Source organism: Miscanthus floridulus, chromosome 9, assembly GCF_019320115.1.
Source record: "Miscanthus floridulus cultivar M001 chromosome 9, ASM1932011v1, whole genome shotgun sequence".
NCBI lineage: Eukaryota > Viridiplantae > Streptophyta > Magnoliopsida > Poales > Poaceae > Miscanthus > Miscanthus floridulus.
Genome location: NC_089588.1, coordinates 122,110,677 through 122,134,576, shown reverse-complemented (window position 1 = coordinate 122,134,576; position 23,900 = coordinate 122,110,677). Strand labels below are relative to the sequence as shown.

At 44.7% G+C, this 23,900-nt stretch overlaps 1 protein-coding gene across 1 annotated transcript; it reads left to right on the top strand.

Annotated features, from left to right (window-relative positions):
* Positions 1 to 2,689: 2,689 nt before the first annotated feature.
* LOC136480775 (uncharacterized) lies at positions 2,690 to 3,697 on the top strand. The gene has a single exon (XM_066478232.1). The coding sequence runs from the start codon at positions 2,690 to 2,692 to the stop codon at positions 3,695 to 3,697; it is 1,008 nt and encodes a 335-aa protein (XP_066334329.1).
* Positions 3,698 to 23,900: the final 20,203 nt, after the last annotated feature.

Here is a 23,900-nt window from a genome sequence, read left to right as displayed (position 1 = left end):
AGCGAATGGCAGAGCGCAGCGGTCACCGAGTGAGTGAGTGCAGAGAGCCACCGGAGCGAGCCCACGGTGGAGGGATGGTGGCGCAGTCGCTGGCCCCTCACCGGCGCACGCGCTCTCCAGCGGGTGAGCGTGCCGCCGTCGAGCGGCCTAGCGGCGGCGCCCTAGCACGGCTGTGGAGCAGAGGTGCAGAGATCCTTCCCGGAGAGCTCCGGTGAGTGGAGGCCGGCGAGGTAAGCCACCTCCCTAGCCCTTCCCTTTGCCCTGCTTCTTGTCTCTGTTTGATTCTTCTTTCTCTTCTTCTCGGAGCTAATCCGATTTGGGTTAGGGTTAGGGTTAGGGTTATGATTTTGTTCAACCAGTTAGAGTTTGGCCGAACCCACTGCTACTGTTTTTCTTACCCAGGATCCATCTACGCTAGCTTCAGGTTTGGGTGTGGGTCGATCCGAATCGGCCGAATCGAACCTTCTTTGTTTTAGTTGTTCTTCCCCTTCTAGGGTTAGGGTTTGGAACCCTCTACTTTGATCCGAATAAGATCTATCTATCTGCTTCTAAACTTGCTACCCCTGACATGATCTACACACTAGATCGATGGCTTTGATACCATTGTTAAGTGCTTAGGATCATCTAGGTGTAGATCTACGGGTTGATTCAATTCTGTTTGGTTCAAATTGATCTAGAACATGAATCGGGAGTGGAAGGCAGACTCAGGGAGAGGGAGACAGTGTAGAGGGCCCATACCTTCGGGTTTGGTAAGAGGAGGTAGAGGGGAAGAAATCGCTACAGGCAGCGGCAACGTAGTGCATGGCAGTGTAGTCTAGAGGACGGCGATGCATCCAGCAGCTTCCCATCACTTGCAGCGCGCCCGCGATCGGAGGGGCTATATAGGGTCACTTCGGTGGGAGAGTTGCGGCGGTGAACCTCGTCACTCGTGCCCTGGCCCCCACCTTTCTCTTTATATATATAGAGCTGTGTGACAGGGGCCCGCCGACCAGTGGTCGGTTAAGCGTCCCCAATCAGGACGCGGTCAAGGGATCCGATTGGCCTATGTCGACGTATTCACAATAGAGTTGTATTTTAAATTGGATCTAGTTCATCCAGCCTCTTTTCTTGACAAGAAACTCGAGGCCAAGTTTTTTATTGAAATTAGCACATATAGATTTTAAATTTTATTAAATTTCCACGATTCTACTGCATATATTGTTCTTGTGTTCTACATGGCTGCCTGGGCGTCGTCTCTGCCTATCTGCTCGTCGCTTTCTCCTTGGTGGCTTTAATTTATCCACTAGAGTTTTCATATCTCGACTCTCGACCATGCCCATGAGTTATTTAAAATTGGACCAAATTTATACAGGCTGTTGACTACTTGGTCTTCGCTCAAGAGTACGTAAGGACCCCAACCCAAATGTCGCCGTCGCCACTGATTGACATGGAGGAGCAACGGCAGCGGCTCGTCACCGGCGATCCAAATCTAAAAGGGTCCGCTCTGCAGCTAACCAGGCACTCCCTTTTATACCATGTGATGTGACCCCCAGACGGATGCTTTTGCATTTGCATGGACTAAAAAAGCTGAACACGGATGCCGCAGGCTCAGGCAGGTGAGTCAAGCAACGCATATGATCGGAGTAGTAATAAAACCATCTGCTTCTGCTATCACTATCAGCTGCCTCCATCTGCTTTTCCATCCAAGGAAACGAGTACGTACAGTCGTTAGCCCGCCGCAGAAAGGCTGCCAATCCAACCGCGATGGCGGCCCATATGGTTGTCGGGCCTAATATAAAGTCATAAGAAGGTCCATGCACGCAGCCCATTTCTCTGCAAATGAAACAAAATAAATAAATTCCTTACCAGGCCTGGACCTTTCCTATCCACTCCGCACGAGTCTCCTCTAGCTTGCTGAGCGCTTCTATACTAGGAGAGAGGCGAGCCGACCTATAGGGCAGGCAAGGGCGGCCGCCCTAGGTCCCTACCCTGCTATCCTCCGGTCAGCGACGGCGTCCGCCAAGCCCCAGGTGTGAGCGCTGGTCACAGCGACCGAGCGACGGGAGGTTGAAGATGCACCAGCGTTGCTTTTTTCGTCTGGCCAACTAGGCCCACCCCAGTTAGGCCCCTTGGCTTTGGCCCTTAGGGACAGTCGGCAAGCAGAAGCAGGAACCATGCACGCGACCACTCGCTCTCTCGGACGCTCGGCGCTCGACGCTCCCTTGTTGGTGTAATCCTGTCACAACACCAGGTAGCAACGTGGCGTGTCCAAGCTGGCAGCGGCAAGGCGGGAAGCTCAGGTTCAAACTGAGGCAGACAAGCCGGGGCAGCAGTTGGTGGTGGTGACCGCGCCCACGTTCTGCAGTTATCTGCATTCTGTGTTTTTCAGTGCATTGGTGTCGAGTTTGTGCGGTTATTGCTTTGTAAAAGAGGTCCATTAGCTGCAGGTATAAGTAGCTGGATCCTTAGTGTGTGTGGCGTGGTAATTGGTAAGCCGGTTAGGCATTTGTATCGTGAACCATCCAAAGGGAAAAGGGGCGCTGTCACCCTGTCGTCCGGTGACAGTTTCCAAATCTGTGATCGCTCTGTGTTCAGTTTCTTGCGTGTGTTTGATCCATCCACTATACAACGTGATTGATTGTCGATCCTAGACTTTCATCTGGTATTAGAGCCGTCAATCTCATGCGGAGCCACTCTTAGATCTAGGACCATGTCAATCGTTCCCGGTGGCGGCGGCGGCGGGAGCGGGGATGGTGCGCGGGGCAGCGGGAAAGCGCGCCAGGTGTATCCGACCTTGACGAGCACGAATTATACCAGTTGGTGTATTCGTGTTCAGGCAATCATGGAGGATCGGGAGGAGTGGGAGGTTGTGGAGCCGGAGGAGAGCACATCGGCGACGGAGCCGACGGCGGCGGAAGCGGCGAAGCTGACCGCCAAGGACAAGAAGGTGAAAGCCCATCTACTTCAGTGCATCCCCGACGACATCTTGATGCAAGTTGCCAAGAAGAAGACGGGGAAGGAGGTGTGGGACTCACTGAAGGCGCGGTTCGTCGGCGCGGATCGGGTCAGAGACGCTCGGCTGCAAACGCTAAAAAGCGAATTTGATGCAGTTGAGATGAAGGAAGATGAATCCCTGGATCAGGTTGTGGGAAAACTGACAGCGTTGTCAGTTAGGAGTAGCAGCTTGGGGGGGAGCATCGGAGATTCAGATTTGGTGAAGAAACTGTTTGATATCGTGCCCGATCGGTATCTCACCGTCGTGGCAGGTATTGAACAGTTCTATGATCTGAAGACCCTAGCGTTCGATGAAGCAGTGGGGCGCCTGAAGGCCTTTGAGGAGCGCACACGGCGGGGAAGCAGTGGCTCTCGATCGGTGAAAGGCCAAGTCTTGCTAACTCAGGCAGAGTGGGAAGCAAGACAGAAGAATGCTGATGGAGATTTCTCGGGGAAGGGGAAGAGAGGTGATAGGAGTTGGCGAGGGAGAGGTCGTGGCCGGGGAGGCAGCAGCAGTGGCTGTGGAGGTGGTGTTGATGCAGGCAGGGATGGCAATTTGAAGCATGACAAGAGTCACATCAAATGCTTCAAGTGCCATGGCTATGGTCACTATGCCAACCGATGCCCTGGTGAGAAGAAGAAGGAGGAGGCACATTATGCCAAAGCAGAAGAGAAGGAGCATTCAGTGCTGTTGGCTGAAACGGCCTTGCCGGGACAGCTATAGTACTCATCTGACAACAGGGCTCCAAGGGTGCTTCTGAAAGAGGCAGAGACAGTGCCTGAACTCCATCTTGCTGAAGGAGGCAATCCTACAGGGAACATTTGGTACTTGGATAATGGAGCTAGTAACCACATGACTGGTGATCTTCAGAAATTCAAGGATCTGGATCATGGCATAACAGGCAAGGTGAGGTTTGGTGATGATTCCACTGTTACAATTCATGGTAAAGGTACAATAGTTTTCCAGGGAAAATTTGGGGATCAGTGGATTCTGTCAGATGTCTATTACATTCCTAGATTAAGAAGTAATCTTATCAGCCTTGGTCAATTCACAGAAATAGGACATAAGATTTTGCTTGATGAAAATGAGCTAGAGGTAGTAGAGAAACAATCTGATAGACTGATCATGAAAGTTCCTAGGACAGTAAACATGATGTACAAAATTGAGTTGAATACAGTGGAACCTGTCTGTTTGATGGCTAGCATAGAAAATGAAGCTTGGTTGTGGCATGGAAGATTAGGACATGTCAACTTTAGATCCTTGAAACAATTGGTGGGGAAAGGAATGGCTTTTGGGGTTCCTGTCATTAGTCACCCTGAACAAGTGTGCAGTGACTGTCTGACAGCCAAACAAACAAGAACAAGCTTTCCTAGAGCTACTCAGTGGCAAGCAGAAGAGAAGCTCAAATTGGTCCATGTGGATCTGTGTGGTCCAATTTCACCAGAAACAGTAGGAGGGAATAAATACTTCATGCTGTTGGTTGATGATCACTCAAGGTGGATGGAAGTGCACATGCTTAAGAGCAAAGATCAAGCACTTGCTGCTTTTGTAAAGTATAAGGTAGAAGTTGAAAACCTAACAGAGTGCAGAATCAAGACTCTCAGGTCAGATAGGGGAGGGGAATTCCTATCTGGTTTGTTTGCAGAGGTGTGTGAACAAGCAGGGATCAAGAGACATTTTATTGCTCCATTTACTCCCCAACAAAATGGAGTAGTTGAGAGAAGAAACAGGACAGTCATGGATATGGCTAGAACATTGCTGAAGAGCATGAAAGTTCCAGGGAGATATTGGGCAGAAGCTGTTAGGCATGCTGTTTATCTTCTCAACAGGTTACCTACCAAGGTATTGGGTGATAAGACACCACATGAAACTTGGACTGGAAGGAAGCCAAGTTTGGGACATTGGAAGGTGTTTGGGTGTACAGCTCATGCCAAGGTTGTTACACCACACCTGAAGAAACTTGATGATAGAAGCAGGAAGCTAGTGTATTTTGGGGTTGAGGATGGAAGCAAGGCATACAGGTTGTATAATCCAGCCTCAAACAAAATTGTTGTCAGCAGGGATACAGTGTTTGAAGAGAGCAAGGTGTGGGACTGGGATGGAGAAGTTTATGTGGATTTTATAGTTGATGGTGAATCATCAACAGATTATTTTGGTAGTGGAGGTGAAAATAGTGAGGTCTGGTGGCAGAGTGAACAGATGCAACATGGAAATGATATGGTACCTGAAGATTCAGAAAATGTGCCAGATGAGCTACAGTGACCAACTGATCAAGAAATGCAGAATGATACCTCTGTAGAATTCTCAGGAGCTGGTTTCTCCACACCACAACAGGAACACTCTAGGAGTGAGATGCTCACACCATCATCAGTAAATGAAAGTGGAGCCATGAGGTTTAGAAATCTAGATAATATCTATGATGACACCTCAGAGGTTGAACTGGTAGACTCCGATGTGGAAGCACTGTTGGTGGAAGCTGATGAACCAACCAGTTATGCAGAAGCTACTGCTCATCAAGAATGGAAGGATGCTATGGACAAGGAAATGCAATCCATAGAAAGGAACAAAACATGGAAACTGGTCAAGTTACCTGTGGGTAAGAAACCCATTGGGCTAAAGTGGGTTTTGAAACTGAAAAGGAACTCTAATGGTGAAGTGGTGAAATACAAGGCTAGATTAGTTGCAAAAGGATATGTGCAAAAATATGGAATAGATTTTGAAGAGGTGTTTGCCCCTGTTGCTAGGTTAGACACAGTGAGAGTGCTACTTGCATTTGCAGCTAATAATGGATGGAAAGTTCATCATTTGGATGTCAAATCTGCTTTCTTACATGGAGAACTGGAGGAAGAGGTCTATGTCTCACAACCTGAGGGCTATTATCTGCTTTCTTACATGGAGAACTGGAGGAAGAGGTCTATGTCTCACAACATGAGGGCTATAAAGTGAAGGGCAGGGAACAAGAAGTGTTCAAGCTGAGCAAAGCACTTTATGGTCTGAAACAAGCTCCTAGGGCTTGGAATGTCAAGCTAGACAATAGCCTGAAGAAGTTTGGTTTCAGAAGATGTTTGAGTGAGCAAGCAGTGTATACTAGGGGTACTGGTGACAGTGCAGTGATCTTGGGAGTATATGTTGATGATCTTGTTGTAACTGGGAGCAATACAGAAGAGATCAATTTGTTTAAGAAGCAGATGATGGCAGAATTTGAAATGACAGATTTGGGGCTGCTGAGCTACTATCTTGGAATAGAAGTAGATCAGAAAGAGGATTTCATCACTGTAAAGCAAAGTGGATATGCAAGAAAGGTGTTGGAACAGTTTGGGATGAGTGAGTGTAACTCTACCAAGTTTCCAATGGAACCTAGATGCAAACTGAATGCAGATAAAGGAGGTCAGCAGGTTGATGCTACTGAATACAGGAAGATGATTGGATGCTTGAGGTATTTGTTGCACAGCAGGCCTGACCTAGCTTATTCTGTGGGAGTTGCTAGCAGATTCATGGAAAGGCCTACAGTGATGCATGCCAAAGCTGTCAAATAGATTTTGAGATACTTGAGAGGCACAATTAATCTTGGACTGGTGTATGTTCAAGGTGGGTGTGCAGACAAGCTTGTGGGTTACTCTGATAGTGATCATGGTGCTGATGCTGTTGAAAGGAGAAGCACAGGAGGAATGGCATTCTATTTGAATGAGAACTTGGTCACTTGGTGCTCACAGAAACAGAAGACTATTTCACTGTCTTCATGTGAGTCAGAGTTTATGGCTGCTACAGCTGCAGCTAAACAGGCTTTGTGGCTCAGAAATTTGATCAGTGAGATCACAAGAGAGAAGCCAAAGGCAGTCACCCTGTTTGTTGATAACAATTCTGCAATTGCTCTCATGAAAAACCCTGTCTTTCATGGTAGAAGTAAGCACATTGATTTGAAGTATCATTTCATTAGGGAATGCATTGAGAGGGGGCAGATTGTGTTGAGAAGGGTGCGGACTGAAGAACAAAAGGCAGATGTATTGACTAAGTCTATGGCAGCAGTGAAGCTGAGTGTCATGACTCACCTGATTGGTGTTAGGGATCCCAGTGTGTGCCAGGCTTAGGGGGGAGTTCTGTTGGTGTAATCCTGTCACAACACTAGGCAGCAACGTGGCATGTCCAAGCTGGCAGCGGCAAGGCGGGAAGCTTAGGTTCAAACTGAGGCAGACAAGCCGGGGCAGCAGTTGGTGGTGGTGACCGCGCCCACATTCTGCAGTTATCTGCATTCTGTGTTTTTCAGTGCATTGGTGTCGAGTTTGTGCGGTTATTGCTTTGTAAAAGAGGTCCATTAGCTGTAGGTATAAGTAGCTGGATCCTTAGTGTGTGTGGCGTGGTAATTGGTAAGCCGGTTAGGCATTTGTATCCTGAACCATCCAAAGCGAAAAGGGGCGCTGTCACCCTGTCATCCGGTGACAGTTTCCAAATCTGTGATCGCCCTGCGTTCAGTTTCTTGTGTGTGTTTGATCCATCCACTATACAGCATGATTGATTGTCGATCCTAGACTTTCATCCCTCAGCCTCAGGCCGTCAGGCGGCGTGGCGACGGCTCTAGCCAGTGCTCCTCGTCCCGGCGTCCCCGGATCCAAACCCCGCTCTTACCTCCCTAATCCCAACGACGACGGGCGGCCAGGCTCGGCAGACGGCCGTAGGTAGCAGCAGCTGGCTAGGCGCGCCGGTGGCCAGCGCGCCTGCGCCGCTGCTCGCTGTGGCCTGCCCCTGGCGGCTGGACCTGGGCGGCTTTGTTTTGTTTGTTTTTTTGGTGATTGTTGTTGTTGAATGCTGATGCTATGAATGGGGGAGATGAAGCCATGGGGGGGAAGAGATGAAGCTGGAGACGGTGATGGGTTTAACACAGGATTGGGGGAAGATGAGTTTACCTCCAAAGCGGCCTCCATGCTCTTAGAGTTTGAGGATTGGTATGTTTGACAGTTTTTGTTACATATTTCCTCATTTATCACTTACTCATTACTAAATTTTATTTTAATTGCAGGTTGTTTATACTTTTTTGTTTTGATCATTTCATGTATGGTAAATTATTTGGATTATGGAACAAAAATTCCCCTTATGTGCTTTTCATATGAAAGGTAATCATGTTCAAACTTCTAATGCACCATTTGTTTTCTGAATTACATGTTAGAATATAATTGTTATGTGATATACCAATATATATACGGTATACATACATAGTTAGATCGATACATCGGCGAAGTTCACTATATGTATATAGCGGTTTGCCCACTAGTAGAGAAATGACTTTTGATCCACTTCGAATTTTGGCTTTAGTCTCGGTTGGTAGCTCCAACCGGGACTAAAGGTCCCTACCCAACGGCTACTGCGGCAGGCTTTTGCTGCAGGGGACCTTTAGTCCCGGTTGGAGCTACCAACCGGGACTAAAGGTTAACTTTTACTCCCACTTGGTCCCTCCAACCGGGAGTAAAAGTCTACTCCCGGCTGGAGGCTCCGTCCGGGACTAGAAAGGGACCTTTAGTCTCGGTTGCTGTCTCTAACCGGGACTAAAGGTCCCCTCCTATGTACCCCTTCTTCCTCCCCGAGCCCGAGCCACTTCGAGCTCAGTGTTCTTGCTTCATTGCCGGCCTCTCTTCTTCCTCATCGCCGGTAATCACAAGATTTCTTCGATTCCTCCATCGATTCTTCGGTTCTAAAGGTTACAAACTTTATACTCTCATGTTTCATCAGTAGCATATCTCATTTTGTGGACTAGATATATGTGGTTTTTTATGGTGGATTTTTTTTATTTGTAAGCCATTTAAGCTCAAAATCACTTTAAAGTTTGCATATTTGGATGAAGGAAGGTTAAAGTAGTTATTCAAAACTAGTATTCAGCTTTCATTTCTAGCATGCATAGCACACTTCATGGTTTAGAGATATAGAGAATTTTAGAGTTTTTTAATTTTATCTGTTTATAAAATGAGAAATTTATATTATATTAAAAATGAGTATAGAGAGTAGATGGCAACTGCTTCCGGGTCCTCGGCCAGTCATCGGGTTCCAAAGCGACTGAGGCCGGACCTCCCTCTCATTGCATGCGCCAAGTGTGAGGAGAAGATTGTGATGGAGTACCGGGTGAGGAAGGAGTGTCCCAACAAGGGCCGTATCTTCTACAAGTGTTCGGATCGCAATGTGAGTTATTTTGTCGTATTTGATGATTATGGTTAATTTATACTTATTTTTATGATGATTGTGATTAAAGTTCTAATTTTTTGTTTTAATTTTAGTGGGATGGCACTGGATGTTCAGACTGGTACTGGGAGGAAGAGTACATTGAACACGTGCAAAACTCTCTTGCACAGGCAGTACGGCGGCTGATGAGGCAGTGATCCTGCGGAAGAAGCCCATAGATATTGAACAAATGCATGATCTGTCTGTTTTAGTTGGAATTGGTCGCGAAATCCTTATGCCGCTGAAGTGCATTTTCGCTTTAGTTTTTTTAGTGGTAGTTGGGATTGTCTACATTGTAGCGAAACTTTCATAAATTAATACCTTATGTGGTGGCATGCATGTCGTATAATTAACTAATTATGTTCTAGGTTTTAATATGGTATGTATGTCATGTAATGCAGATGAGCCAGTATTGGATGTACAATGCTGATCGCCGCTCCCAAGAGTTCATTGAGGGCGTGCATTCTTTCTTACGTGTGGCCAAGGCAAACAAACGCGATGGTTTCATGTGCTGCCCATGTGCCATATGTAAGAATTTGAAGGAATATGCTAGCTCAAGGAGTCTTCATTCACACTTGTTGAAGTCAGGTTTCATGCCAAACTATATTTGTTGGACGAAGCACGGAGAAACCGGGGTTGTAATGGAACAAGGTGAAGAAGAACAATAGGACGATGATGACATTATTGCTGAATATGGTGCCTTCAATGATACTGCAATGGGGGAAGCTGAAGAAGAGGTAGGGGCCGAAGATGAGCCCGCTGATGATCTTGGTCAGGCCATTCGTGACGCACAAAGAGAATGCGAAAGTGAAAAGGAGAAGATCAAGTTCGAGCGCATACTAGAGGATCACAAGAAATTGCTATACCCAACTTGTGATGCGGGGCAGAAAAAGTTGGGTACTACACTGGAATTGCTGCAATGGAAGGCAAAGAATGGTGTATCTGACAAGGGATTTGGGGAGTTACTAAAAATCCAAAAGAAGATGCTTCGAAGGATAACGAATTGCCCGCCACTACTGTACGAAGCAAAACAGGTAGTCTGCCCTTTGGGATTAGAAATCCAGAAGATACATGCATGTCCTAATGACTGCATCCTCTACCATGGCGAGGAGTACGAGAAGTTAGATGCATGCCCAGTATGTCATGCATCGCGGTATAAGATCAGGCGAGATGACCCTGGTGATGTTGAGGGCGAACGTCCCATGAAGAAAATCACTGCCAAGATTATGTGGTATGCTCCTATAATACCATGCTTGAAACATCTGTTCAGAAACAAAGACCATGCAAAGTTGTTGCGATGGCACAAAGAAGACCACAAGGTAGACAATATGTTGAGACACCTTGCTGATGGGTCCCAGTGGTGAGCAATCGATAGAGAATTCCCAGAGTTTGCAAATGACACAAGAAACTTAAGGTTTGCTTTAAGTACGGATGGTATGAATCCTTTCGAGGAGCAGAGCAGTAGTCATAGCACTTGGCCTGTTACTCTATGTATCTACAACCTTCCTCCCTGGTTATGCATAAAGCGTAAGTTTATTATGATGCTAGTGCTCATCCAAGGCCCAAGGCAACCTGACAACGACATCGATGTGTACCTGAGGCCACTAGTTGAAGAACTTCTACTTTTGTGGAACAGACCAGGTGTACGTGTGTGGGATGAGCACAAACAGGAGCACTTTGACCTGCGAGCATTGTTGTTCGTAACAATCAATGATTGGCCTGCTCTAAGTAATCTTTTAGGACAATCAAACAAGGGATATAATGCATGCACGCACTATTTCGATGACATTAAAGGTATATTTTTGAAAAAATGTCGAAAGGTCATGTACCTTGGCCATCGTCGATTTCTTCCTGTGAATCACCCCCTAAGAAAGAAAGGCAAGCATTTTAATGGTAAGGCAGACCACCAGACCAAGCCGGGCAACCGAACTGGTGAGGATGTACTCAATATGGTCGAGGATGTACTCAAGAAAGTAGTATTTGGAAAGGCACATGGTAGCGAACCTGTTCTGAATGACGCCGACGGTCACGCACCCATGTGGAAGAAGAAGTCTATATTTTGGGAGCTACCCTATTGGCAAGTCCTAGAGGTCCGTAGCACGATCGACGTGATGCACCTGACGAAGAATCTTTGTGTGAACCTGCTAGGCTTCATGGGTGTGTATGGGAAGCCTAAGGACACACTTGAAGCATGACAGGGACCTGCGATGTTTGAAAGAACGAGACAACCTCCATCTAGAGAAGACAGATGATGGACGCCATTACTTAAGTCCTGTCAGCTACACTCTTAGCAAAGAAGAGAAGGAAAGCATGTTTGAATGCCTAGCAAGCATCAAGGTACCATCTGGATTCTCCTCGAATATAAAGGGTATAATAAATGTGCTAGAGAAGAAATTCCTAAACTTAAAGTCCCATGACTGCCACGTGCTCATGACGCAATTGCTTCCTAGTTGCATTAAGAGGAATTCTACCTCCAAATGTACGTCTAGCCACCGTGAAGCTATGTGCATTCCTCAATGCAATTTCTCAGAAGGCAATCGATCCAATGGATCTAGCTAAACTACAGAATGATGTGGTTCAATGTCTTGTCAGCTTTGAGTTGGTGTTCCCTCCTTCCTTCTTTAATATCATGACACACCTCCTAGTTCACCTGGTCAAGGAGATTAGCATTCTCGGTCCTGTGTTCCTGCACAACATGTTCCCCTTTGAGAGGTTCATGGGAGTCCTAAAGAAATATGTTCACAACCGTGCTCGGCCAGAAGGAAGCATCGCCAAGGGCTATGGAACAGAGGAGGTCATTGAGTTTTGTGTTGACTTTATTCCCGACCTTGACCCGATTGGTGTTCCTGAATCGTGACACGAGGGGAGACTAAGTGGAAAGGGGATACTAGGGAAGAAACCATATATTGGTACGCAGGACAATTATTTTAATAAAGCACACTACACAGTTCTACAAAACTCCTCCTTGGTGGATCCGTATATCGAGACACATAAAGAGTTGCTCCGATCCGAGTTTTCTAGGGAAGTCTGAAGCTTGGATTACGCGTCAGCACATGGAAACTTTCAGCGACTGGTTGCGAAAATAATGTCAGGGTGATGAATGTATTGATGAGCAATTGTATTTGTTGGCTAGGCAACCATCGTGGCATATCCTTACATACAAAGGGTACAAGATAAATGGGAATACATTTTACATAGTAGCCCAAGATAAAAGAGCACCAACCAAAATAGTGGTGTCCGCATAGATGCCACCGACCCTAATGGAAATAAGCAAACATATTATGGCCACATAGAGGAGATATGGGAACTAAACTATGCACCTACTTTTAAGGTACCTTTGTTCAAGTGTCAATGGGTAATGGTGACTGGAGGCGGGGTAGCAGTCGACAACCAGTATAGAATGACAACCGTGGACCTCAACAATATATTGGGTACAAAGACGAACCGTTCATCCTTGCCAAGGATGTGAATCAGGTGTTCTATGTCAAGGACATGTCTACAAAACAGAAGAGGGAAAAACAACAACGACCCAATCAATGAGCCAAAGCGCCACATAGTTCTTTCAGGGAAAAGAAACATCGTCGGAATTGAAGATAAGTCAGACATATCAGAAGATTATGAAAAGGATGACCGAATTCCACCCTTCACAGTGAACAAAGACCCAAGCATCCAGCTAAATGATGATGACACTCCATGGTTACGACGCGATCATAACCAAGGGATATACGTTAAGAAGAAGTTTCACTACTGTGCCCGCTTGATATATATAGTGATGTTTAGTAGTGTGTATTAGAGGTATTATGTAATAATTGTGAATTCAGAGATGTTTATTAGGTGTTTCCTTTTTTCTATGTTCAGATTAAATTTGTGCTTGATGGTGGGATTTCCATGTCGCACAAAGCAAAAAGCAAAAGCAATGCATCTGATATGAAAAAATTAGTGAAAAAATTGTTTTAGTCCTGGCTTGATATGGTGATGTATTAGACCTATTATGTAATAATTGTGACTTCATATTTTTTTGTCGTGTTTTCATATTTTCTACGGTTTAAATGAATTTTCTGCTTGATGGTGGATTTCCCATGGAGAATGTGTGATGAAAAACAAATGATCCACGTTAATAAGATGTGAAAACTAATTTCCTATCGAAAAGCAATAGTTTTAATGATTTTAATCAAGTAGTATATTTTTGCATGGTGCAAATTGTAATTATTATTTACACTATGTTAAATATTTATACAGTAAAACAAAAGAGTTTAGGTTACAAATTTTTGTTGTGTATAATAATGCAAAACCAAGTCCAGGAATTTTTTTATAATTTTTTGGATAATATTTTATTTATTAGGCAATTAATAACTCTCTGCATATTTATATAAAAGAAATATATAAAAAAGGAAAAACTTCTAAAAACTGGTAGAAAGCCAACTGCAGCCCACCTTTACTCCCTGGTGGATCAACCACCTGGGACTAAAGGTGGGCTACGTTTTCGCAGCCCGCTAAAAAATAACTTTAGTCCCGGGTCATGGCTGCACCCGGGACTTAAGGTCAGACCTTTAGTCCTGGTTCTTACCATCACCCGGGACTAAAGGTCATTTAGTCCCGCGCCATGGTTTCACCCGGGACTAAAGATCCCCTAAATATATATCGCCTCGTCTTCTTCTCTGCCTCCATCATCTTCATCCATCGCCCGAGAGCCACCACGTCGTCGTCGCTCCTCATCGGCTCCAACTGCCTCCACGCGCCTCTCCCATCTCTCGCCGTCTCCGCTGGCGGCCCGACTTGTGCCTCTCCCATTCGTGCATGGCACCCAGACCCGGATCGATCGCCATCGTCCTCGCCCTCACCCAGATCTGATTTGGATCTTCCACGCATTCATCGCCGTTGTCGATCCTCGTCCTCGACATCGCCAGCTTTGTCCCCAGCTCCACGTGCTCGCACACCTCGCCGTGCGCTCGTCGTCCCCTTCACCGGAGCGCTCATCGTCATCCCCTTTGTCAGAGCGCTCGTCGTCGTCCTCGTCACCGCGCGCTCATCCTCGTCGTCGAGAGATCACCTCCGGCCAACACCACGCCTCGAGCTCGTCCTTCGTCCTCGGCGGCTGGCTCTACGCGCACGCGTGCCTCGTCCTAGCCAGCTCCACGCGCGCATCATCCTCCACACTCGTCATCCTCGATCTCCTCATCGTGCTTGTGCTCATGCTCGTCCTCGCCATCGTGCTTATGCTCGCCGTGCTATATGTGAGCAACAGTGTGTGTATGAGTGTGTGCACATAGAAAAAATATAGAAAAAATAGATAGATTTTATTTGTAGATAAAATAGAAAAATGTAGTAGTTTACTTAAATATAATATATATATAGAAAAAATGTTGAGTGGATGAATTGTAGAAAAATGTAGTAGTGTACTACAATATATAGTTGTAGAAATATATTAGAATCTTCGTCACAATTGAAAAGATTGTTTTTATTAGTGCTATGAATTTTTTGGTATATATATCTGAATTTTGATATATTGACATTAATGTTGATATATATCCTAATATCCTAAGCTCCGCTCCAAACCCTAACCCGGCCGAGCTCCGCTCTAAACCCTAACAAAGGCGTAAATAATAACCTTGAATTCTATAGTTATATATATTTGATTCTTCATAATTAGGGTGACATGAATTTTGATATATTTATATACACCAATGTAGATCAGGATATATATAACCTAATATCCTGAACTCGCTCCTAATCCTAACCCGGCCGAGCTCCACTCCAAACTCTTATATATATCCTAATCAAGTTCCGCGCATGCAAACCCTAACCAGAGCTCGGCGTAAATAATAACCCTAAATTCTATAATTATTTAAGTTTAATCCCCTAGCTCTATCCATTAAATAGCATATGCATGACTAGTGTATGGTTTTCATTGTTATATATATAAATTTGTTATACATACATATTAGAGAGTTATAAATTTGTATTGTTATATATATATATATTTGTTATACATATTAGAGAGTTTTAAATTTATATTGTTATATATATAAATTTGTTATATATATCACTTGCCAATAAATATTTCTAGAAAATAAGAAATCAAAGTTATGCTTTGGAGACTTGAATTTCGAGTGTAGTTATTTAATTAATTTTAAGCACATGACTCGATCCATTTTATAGATATATGGTTTTTATTTTTTATAGATATATCTAGTGGTGTAAAAGCTAGATGGCTTCCCCGAGAGACAACATGGATGAAGAAATGATGGATATTATCAACACCGGCACTCAATTTGCCGATGGTGACCAGCAGGATGTAGATGACGGGAGTCAATACCTAGCTCTTGAAAATAATCAAGAAAATATTATGCAAGAAAATACTGGCGAGGTATATATATTTATATATATATTTAATATTATATATATATTTGAATATCTATCATCTATTATGTGTACACATGATATTTATTTATTCTTTTTTTATACGTAGCCCTCTGGATCGACGACCACAACGGCGAAAAGCAAAAATATTCGAGGCCCGAAAAAGCCATTGGAGGGGCGCTACATAATATCAGGAATTCAATATCGAGACAGGCGAACCACTTGGTCCACATGCAAGGAAATTCGTGCAACACTGTGGGTACCTTGTAAGGGACAGACTTCCGATCAGTGCCCAGTGAATGGAAGCAAAAGATCAACGAGCCTCATGTTAGTTTTGTCTCTGATCTTGATAAGAATTTAATTTGGGATGATATCCTTCAACATTTCACGTTGCAAGCGGATGATTATGATGATATCAACGATGATGAATTGAAGGAGCTAGTTCGAAAGTGGGCTATGAAGAAGATGGCCACACAATTCCAGACTTGGAAGAAATCCCTATACATGAAATACGTCAAGAAGAACCTAACGCCCAATTTCAATACTAGAGGGCCCGCTCGCGAAGTTGAGGCCCTACTAGAATGATTTTGTACAGTAGCAAGACATCAGAAGAGGGTGAGGAACGGGTGAGAAGGAACCAAGAGAATGGCCCGACAGAAGGTATACCACCATGGCATGGGATCAGGTGGCTACACGACTGCCATTCCCAAGTGAGAAAAAATGGAAGCGGACATTCTTGCCAAGGGTATCACACCTAGAATCACTCAATTGGCCCAAACACATGAAGAATTGGTTTTTCGCTCATGGGGGAAGACTGGACCTAGAGACCGGGAAGCTGGTTCATGGCCCAAAACTCGAAAGAGCAACACAAAGATTTTCTTATGCTCTACAAGCTAAAGCTATTGGTGCGTTCAGGCCCAATAGAGAGAAGGATGAACTGACGTATGCCATCGGGACTGCTGAACACAGTGGCCGAACGAGAGGTTTAGGACGGAACATTTCTTGGGAGCATGGTTTCCCTAACGACAGAGATACCTACAGAAGCCGGCAGAGAAGGAAGGATGAGGAAGCAACGCAGGATCAGCAGGTTGGAGGAATATGTTTCGTGAGTCATGGGAGGCGTTGCTTCAAGCACAGGAGCGTGAAAAAGACATGCAAGCTAGAATGTAGGATGAAATCATAAAGCAAGTGCAAATAGCAATGAGTGCCCAAAGGCAGGCATCAGATCCAGGAATCAACATTAATATTAGCCCCCTGATCAGTTGAAAAGCAGCTACGCTTCCACGGAGTTACCAAATCAAGATGATGCAATGCTACGTTTCCCCGTGGATGACATCACTGCACCGTTTACATCATGTGAGCTACATATTCCATAAGGGAATGCCACAATCATGGTGGCTCTCGGTGTTTTTTCTCCTCCTAGATCCTACCTAAGACACCAAGAATCCATGGGGCAATAATACCACCTGGATATGTTAGCGTCTCAGTGGATAGAGTTAACAAAGGTTTTAGTGATCTGGCTCTTTACATTCCAGGAGGTGATGGGGAGAAGACTCTAGGAGAAGTAGAGAAGACATTCATACTATGGCGCAAGCGCTACATCATTATTCCCGGGGTCTCTAGTTCACCGCCGCTTTCCTCAACTATCAGACAATAGGTGCGGACAAAAGTGAACGAAACAATTTTTTCACTAATTTTCTATTAACATGCATGATTAATAATAACAATTTCTTATACCTAATTATTCTTTTTTGTACTCACACAGCAGGGCCTCCACCAACCTAAGTCCAATTATTCAATCTCCAGATCATCATAGTGCTCCGGGCAACTGATTATGCAACGCCGCCACCGCCGCCACCTCCAAGGAGGTCTCCAATCGGCTGCCCCGCCTCCCTTGATGACCAAGAAGCAGCTAGCTCCTAAGAGGTCCGCCCCGCAAATGAAGTTGTTGGCCCACCAACCGGCAAAGAAGAAAGCCTCCTCTAATCTAGTTATTCCCCAAAAACTTGTCTTACGAGAAAAGTGAAAAGGAATTAAATGCTGTAGTATAAAAAGATATGAACAGTTTCTTCAAAAAGTAAGAAAGCAACGAGAAGCGAGGGAGAACCTGGAGAAACCATACTTCTACCTATCTCCAGATCTTCGAAGAAAGAAGGTGGACCAGAAAAAGCAGGAATCTCAAAAGACCCTGCCAAAATTGGACTATGACCGCTCTCTCACAAAGTCATTTGAGGTGGTGCAGAAAAAGGCTAGAGCAGAGAAAGGTGTTGCACAACTCGGACAACAATCGCAACAATCAGTCCCCCTCTTGTCATTCATAATGAATATGGTTCAAACTTAGACTTACTAGATGTCGATTTTGAGGACCTATTTCAGTTTTACGAGGATACTGGTTTGGACCTTGCCCAAGTGCTCGCTAAAGGACCATCTGCTCCGAAAGTGGATCCTTGGAAAAAATTTGAACATGGAAAGAGTCTATACAACCCTGAGGCCTTAGGTGAACTGGGTACGCAAATATACCTGCTAAACAAGTGGTACATGGCGGCGTGTGAACGGGGAGAGACCTTTGTTTCTATCAGAGTTAGAAACCAACATTACTTCCGTGGCGATGACGTTATATATGTCGAGTTTTTAGAATTACACCAACTATGCCACCTGGACTCTCTCGACAAAAGTCTCATTAGCTGCTATTGTCTGTAAGTGTGATTATTTTCTACTATTAAAGTGTATATATATAAAGCTACATGTATATATATAAATTATATATCCTCACACTATATTTTTATATATGCAGATATGAGATGACAGAACTCAGAAAGAGAAAGGATAATGATGTTGGTTTCGTTGATCCAAATGTCGTATTTAAACACCCTAATCCCCCACCTCAATGGAAAGCTGAACTCGAGAAAAATCTCATGAGGTTCTTAGTGAACCAACAAAACAAGGACATACTCTTCCCCTACAACTTCAAGTGAGTGTTAAATAATTAATGTCGATCATATGGACATTTGTTCAATTATTTGCTTACTAGCTAAGCTATCTCCCATATATATATATATATATATATATATATATGTTGACTCTAGTTAATGTCGGTCATATTTGTGTATAAAAACATATGCAGCAATCATTGGATATTGATGGTCATCGATATGGTCAATAGTCGGTTGAGCATCTTAGACTCGTTAAGAAAAGAGCAAACAGAGTACCAAGACATGATAGATATTATCCAAGGGTAATTTGGTCTCTCTAGCAACTATATATACCCCGATCTCTTAACTGCAACAATTATTAAAGGCCAAATTAATTTTTTATTTTATTGGACGCAGTATTTGGAAAAGTTTCATTGAGGAACACCACATGAAACATTGCAAAGCGCCACTGGATGTAATCGCACACAAAGTAAGTACTAGCTACATTTATATATATATAATTCAATTAACACCATGCATGCTTTCAATTCACCAGATCTTTTTTCTCGTAAAAGTGGGTTCTGAGGCAAGAACAGGGGACCAACTACTGCGGATACTATGTTTGCAAGTTCATCATGGCGTACGCATAAAGAACTCCTGAAGAGATCCTCAAAGTACGTTATATAAATATATTCATATATTCACAATTTCTTTTATTGCTCATATATATAAGTAATCACGTGACCAACACACACACACACACACACACACACACACACACACACACATATATATATATATATATATATATATATATATATATATATATATATATATATATATATATATATATATATATATATTAATACTTTTCCTTTAACTTTTATTGAAGACTCTATGGTTGAAGGAAAAAGTCATACAACGTGACCAACTGAAAGCAATTCAAGAGACCATAGCAGGATTTCTTAATGACCAGGTCTTAAACCCCGTCGACGAGTTCTACAATGACATGAATGAAACATGGAAGCCAAACCAGATGGAGTGAATTTGTTATCCTAAGGATATGATAGAATATACAATGCAAGCTTTATTTGTAATATATATATACATATTATATGTACATAAAATAACGTACAATATATGTATATGCTTGTAATATATACGTTAGTTTCATACTTTAGTTTGTACAAAATGTTCAAACATTATAAGCGTGTAGAATACGTATATTATTAGCAGCGTAGAATGCGTATTCGAAAACCTATTCGAAAACCAAAATGAATCATCAATTGAAAATAGAAACAAAAAAAAGAAAAAAAGAAAACCTTTAGTCCCGGTTGGTAATACCAATCGGGACTAAAGGGCCGGCCCACGTGGCCAGGCCGGGAGGCCTCTTTAGCCCCGGTTGGTATTACCAACCGGGACTAAAGGTGGACCTTTAGTCCCGGGCGAGAAACTGGGACTAAAGGAGGGGCCCTTTAGTACCGGATTCGTGCTCCCGGTTGGGAAATCGGGGCTGAAGGGATTTCCCAACCGGGAGTACAACTTGTTTCTGTACTAGTGGCCCTAGCTCATATTTTCGGCTGGGTCCGCCAGCAGTAGTAGGAGCACAAGCATTTCCTGGTGTTAATCTTCTAACCATGTCATGTCATCCCAATATAATTGTGAAATGTCTATAAATATATAGCTAATCTATAATATGTGTTGTTTGTACGCTTTAATGCCTCTCTTAGCCTGATCCGTTGGCGCTAACGTCGTGCCCGGATGCCACACATGTTGGTCCTGACGTCACAGAGGACCCAATATTAGAGGAGTTCGTAGTCTCGCTCACTGTCAGCCGGACCGTGAGAGGCCCTTCACCAGAGCGCCGGTCTACAACTCCGATGACCGCTTCTCCGGATGAGGCCCCGTCGGAGGCCATCCGCGCGTGCAATTGCAATCCTCCATCCCACCTATCCCTCAGGTGTTGATGTATCTACGGAGGACGAGAAGGGCTATCCACCAGACTTTGGCCCGCCCAAGCCCACGACGAACGTTGACCTACTCAGCATACCGCCGTGGGACCACCATCCGGTCTTGGTCAGTGACACCTCCGCCGCACGCTGCCTCAAGAACTTCATCAAGCGAGTGTTGCAAAATGTGGAATCCCCACTAATTCATCAACCTCCCAAGCAGCCGTCGACGGCTAAGCCGATGCTACCACTACAGAGCCAACGTCTGGTGGCTCATAGTCTCTCTCGAATGCCTGCTTTTGGACGAGGTGAGACCCTAATCATGCAGCGTATGGGCTTGATCTTAATCTATCAACGCCAACTGTATCGGGAAGGGAGGCCTACGACCAGCTCTTCGAGGCTAGGCCGAACGCGTCTAACGTCGAAGCACAGCCTACGCTCTTCCCGGATGAAAATGGGCCACACAGGCAGCAGCGAAGACGCAAGGCCACTTCTTAGGTTGCATCATTGTCCATATCTCGGTTATCTACTTTTTTGTGTAATACCAAAACTTGAATCTGTGTGTGTTAGGACGGTCCTGCCTTCGGCTGTATTCCTAGCGCTCACCAGAAATGTGTAGTTTATACCGTGAATTTTAAAACCTAGACAAAATGGCTAGAGATAACCTGGTAGGCGGGGCGGTGCAACTCTACCGTACCTAACGCTCCGTCCTCTTTTTTTTGAAAAAGGCGAGGCCTACACACGCACTAGTCACAAGCTCGCAGTATGCAAACAGATACATCTGAAAAATGGACTATTTGTCCTAGCTTAATAAATTTGCATAAAAAGAACTCAGCATTTCCCATTCAATTGTTTAGAGGCCTTCACTCAAATCAACTTGTGACTATCTTTTATAACAATTTGAAACTTCAAGTAAAACAAATTAAATAGTATTCATTAATGGGCTCCTGCTTGACGAGAGCACCATACCACTGTATCATACACTAACATGTGACACTGTAGCATGCTATCCTTTCATATTATTTGTTACGTATCTTGTGTTGAAAATTTCAGTGTCTAAACGATTTCAAATGAAACTAGTTTGAACTACAAAGTTTCAGATCTCGTTAAGCACTACAACTTTGATATAGAGTGGGTGTCCGTCCAAGGTTGTATCAAAAAAATTCAAGAAATTGAATTAATCCAAGAATTCAAAACATATACTTGGGACCCGATCTAAACTATTTCGAATAAAAAGGTCATCAACTACAAAGCTAGGTAGATCTCTTCAAGCTCAACAACTTTTTGATGTAAAGTTCATCTTCATCCAACTTCATTTGTTTATAGTCACTACTACAGGAATCAATTTGCGCAGCGTGGCCAAAATACGCTCCGTGGCGGGCACCTTTTTTGCCCGCCACGGTTAACCGGGGCGCCCGCTGCGGGAAATTGGTTTACCGCGGCGGGCAACCTTACCTGCCCGCCGCAGGAAATAGTTATTTACCGCGGCAGGCGGTATGAATCGCCCGCCGCGGTTAATATGGTTTACCATGGCGGGCTCTTTAAACTGCCCGCCGTGGTAAAGAGTTGATTTACCGAGGCGGGCGTTTTATGTTGCCCGCCACGGTAAAGCCTGTACAAATACAGAGCACAGACCCTCCATCTTCTCCACGGGTCTTCCTCTCTCAAAACTCATGGGGGGAGGCTTTGCCCTAAAATTTGAGGAAACTTTTAATTTGAGTTGAAGGGTTTGGATTTGAGGGAGGAGGACATCATAAGAGGTTCATAAAGGCTCTCCCTCTCTCCTTCCATCCTCTCTCTCTATTTCCATCTCCTTCCATCCTCTCTCTCTATTTCCATCACCTAGAGTTCTCTTTAGATCTACATCTAGATCTAGATCAATTTTAATGGAAAAAATGATGTCATGTATTTCTTTAACTTTAGATTCATCATAGATGCATGCTTCATCTTTCACATCGTCATTTCCTCTCTTTTTCATGATTTTGGACGTAAAAATCATCAATTTCTCCTAATTCTTCTTTATTTAATGTTGATTGTGATGGATAATGTTTGCAGATATGATGGATAGATCGGAATGGATGTACCGGATCGATAGAGTGAATGATCCGCGGTACCTCTTTGAATTAAGGAAGTTTATTGCGGCTGGTAAAGCTCACCGTGAGAGACTGAAGCGGATGACAACCATATGTCCATGTTCTCGTTGCAAGAACCTGAAAGCCCACCGAGACAGCGAGGTGCAAACTCATTTGATCATGTATGGTTTCATCGAGGGCTACACAGTCTGGACATTTCACGGCGAAAGAGTTGGTGCGAGTGGCGGTGCATCTGGAGTGAGCTCTTCGACGCCGACGACGACAGCACCACCGGTGAATAAAGATCCTTCCGCAGCAGCTGCGCCAGCCGACAGTGACAAGCAGTTGTCGTGATTACATCACGGTGGATGATCTAATGCAAGACATGGCCGATGAAGCCAGCGACGGTGGTGATGGTCAGGATACTGTGAGCCAACCCGAGGATGTGCAGCTTGTTGAAGATCTAGTCAAACACTTCGATAAAGACGACGTTGTGTTGGGTTGCCCAAAGTGGTTGGAGAATTTCAGAGAGTTGAAACAGGCGGCAGTTGATCCTCTCTATAAGGACGGCGGCGATTGTCCAAAGGAGTGCACGACGCTCCGTTTTAACCTCCATATGTTGATGTTGAAGGCTCGTCATGGTTGGTCTGACACTAGCTTCAATGAGTTGTTAAGCTACCATGCCACCATGTACCCAACGGCTAACAAGGTGCCCGCCAATACTTATCGGGCCAAGAAGCTGATCCGGCCAGTGGCGATGAAGCTTAGAAAGTTTGATGCATGCCGTAACCACTGCATCCTGTATCGGGGCAATGAGTATGAGAATTTGACGAGTTGTCTGCACTGCGGCTTTAGTCGGTACAAGAAAAATGCTGGTTGTCGCGTGGATGCAGAAGACGAGGGAGGCTTGCGGGGTGGTCGGAAGAAGAACAAGAAGGGGGCAAAGAAGAGCAGTGTGGCCAAACAGATCTCAGCTCAGCAGGACGATGAAGAAGAGGGTTACACGCACAGGAAAAGTCCAGCACTGTCGGTGTGGTACCTGCCCGTGACCGATCGCCTGCGTGGAATATTCGGGAACCCGGACGATGCCAAGCTCATGTCCTGGCATGCATCAGCTGACCGCCTGAACGACGATGGCAAGCTACGGCACCCATCCGATGGCAAGCAGTGGAAGGATTTCGACGAGGCCTACCTGGAGTTTGGCAAGGAGCCCAGGCATGTTAGGTTCGCGCTAAGTACCGACGGGATGAACCCGTTCGGTGAGCTTAGCAGCTCGCACAGCACTTGGCCCGTCGTGCTCACCATGTACAACCTACCTCCCCATCTATGTCAGAAGCGTAGGTACCTTATGCTGACCATGCTTATCTCTGGACCGAAGCAGCCCGGCAACTGATATAGATGTGTTCCTGGAGCCGTTCATGGAGGAAAT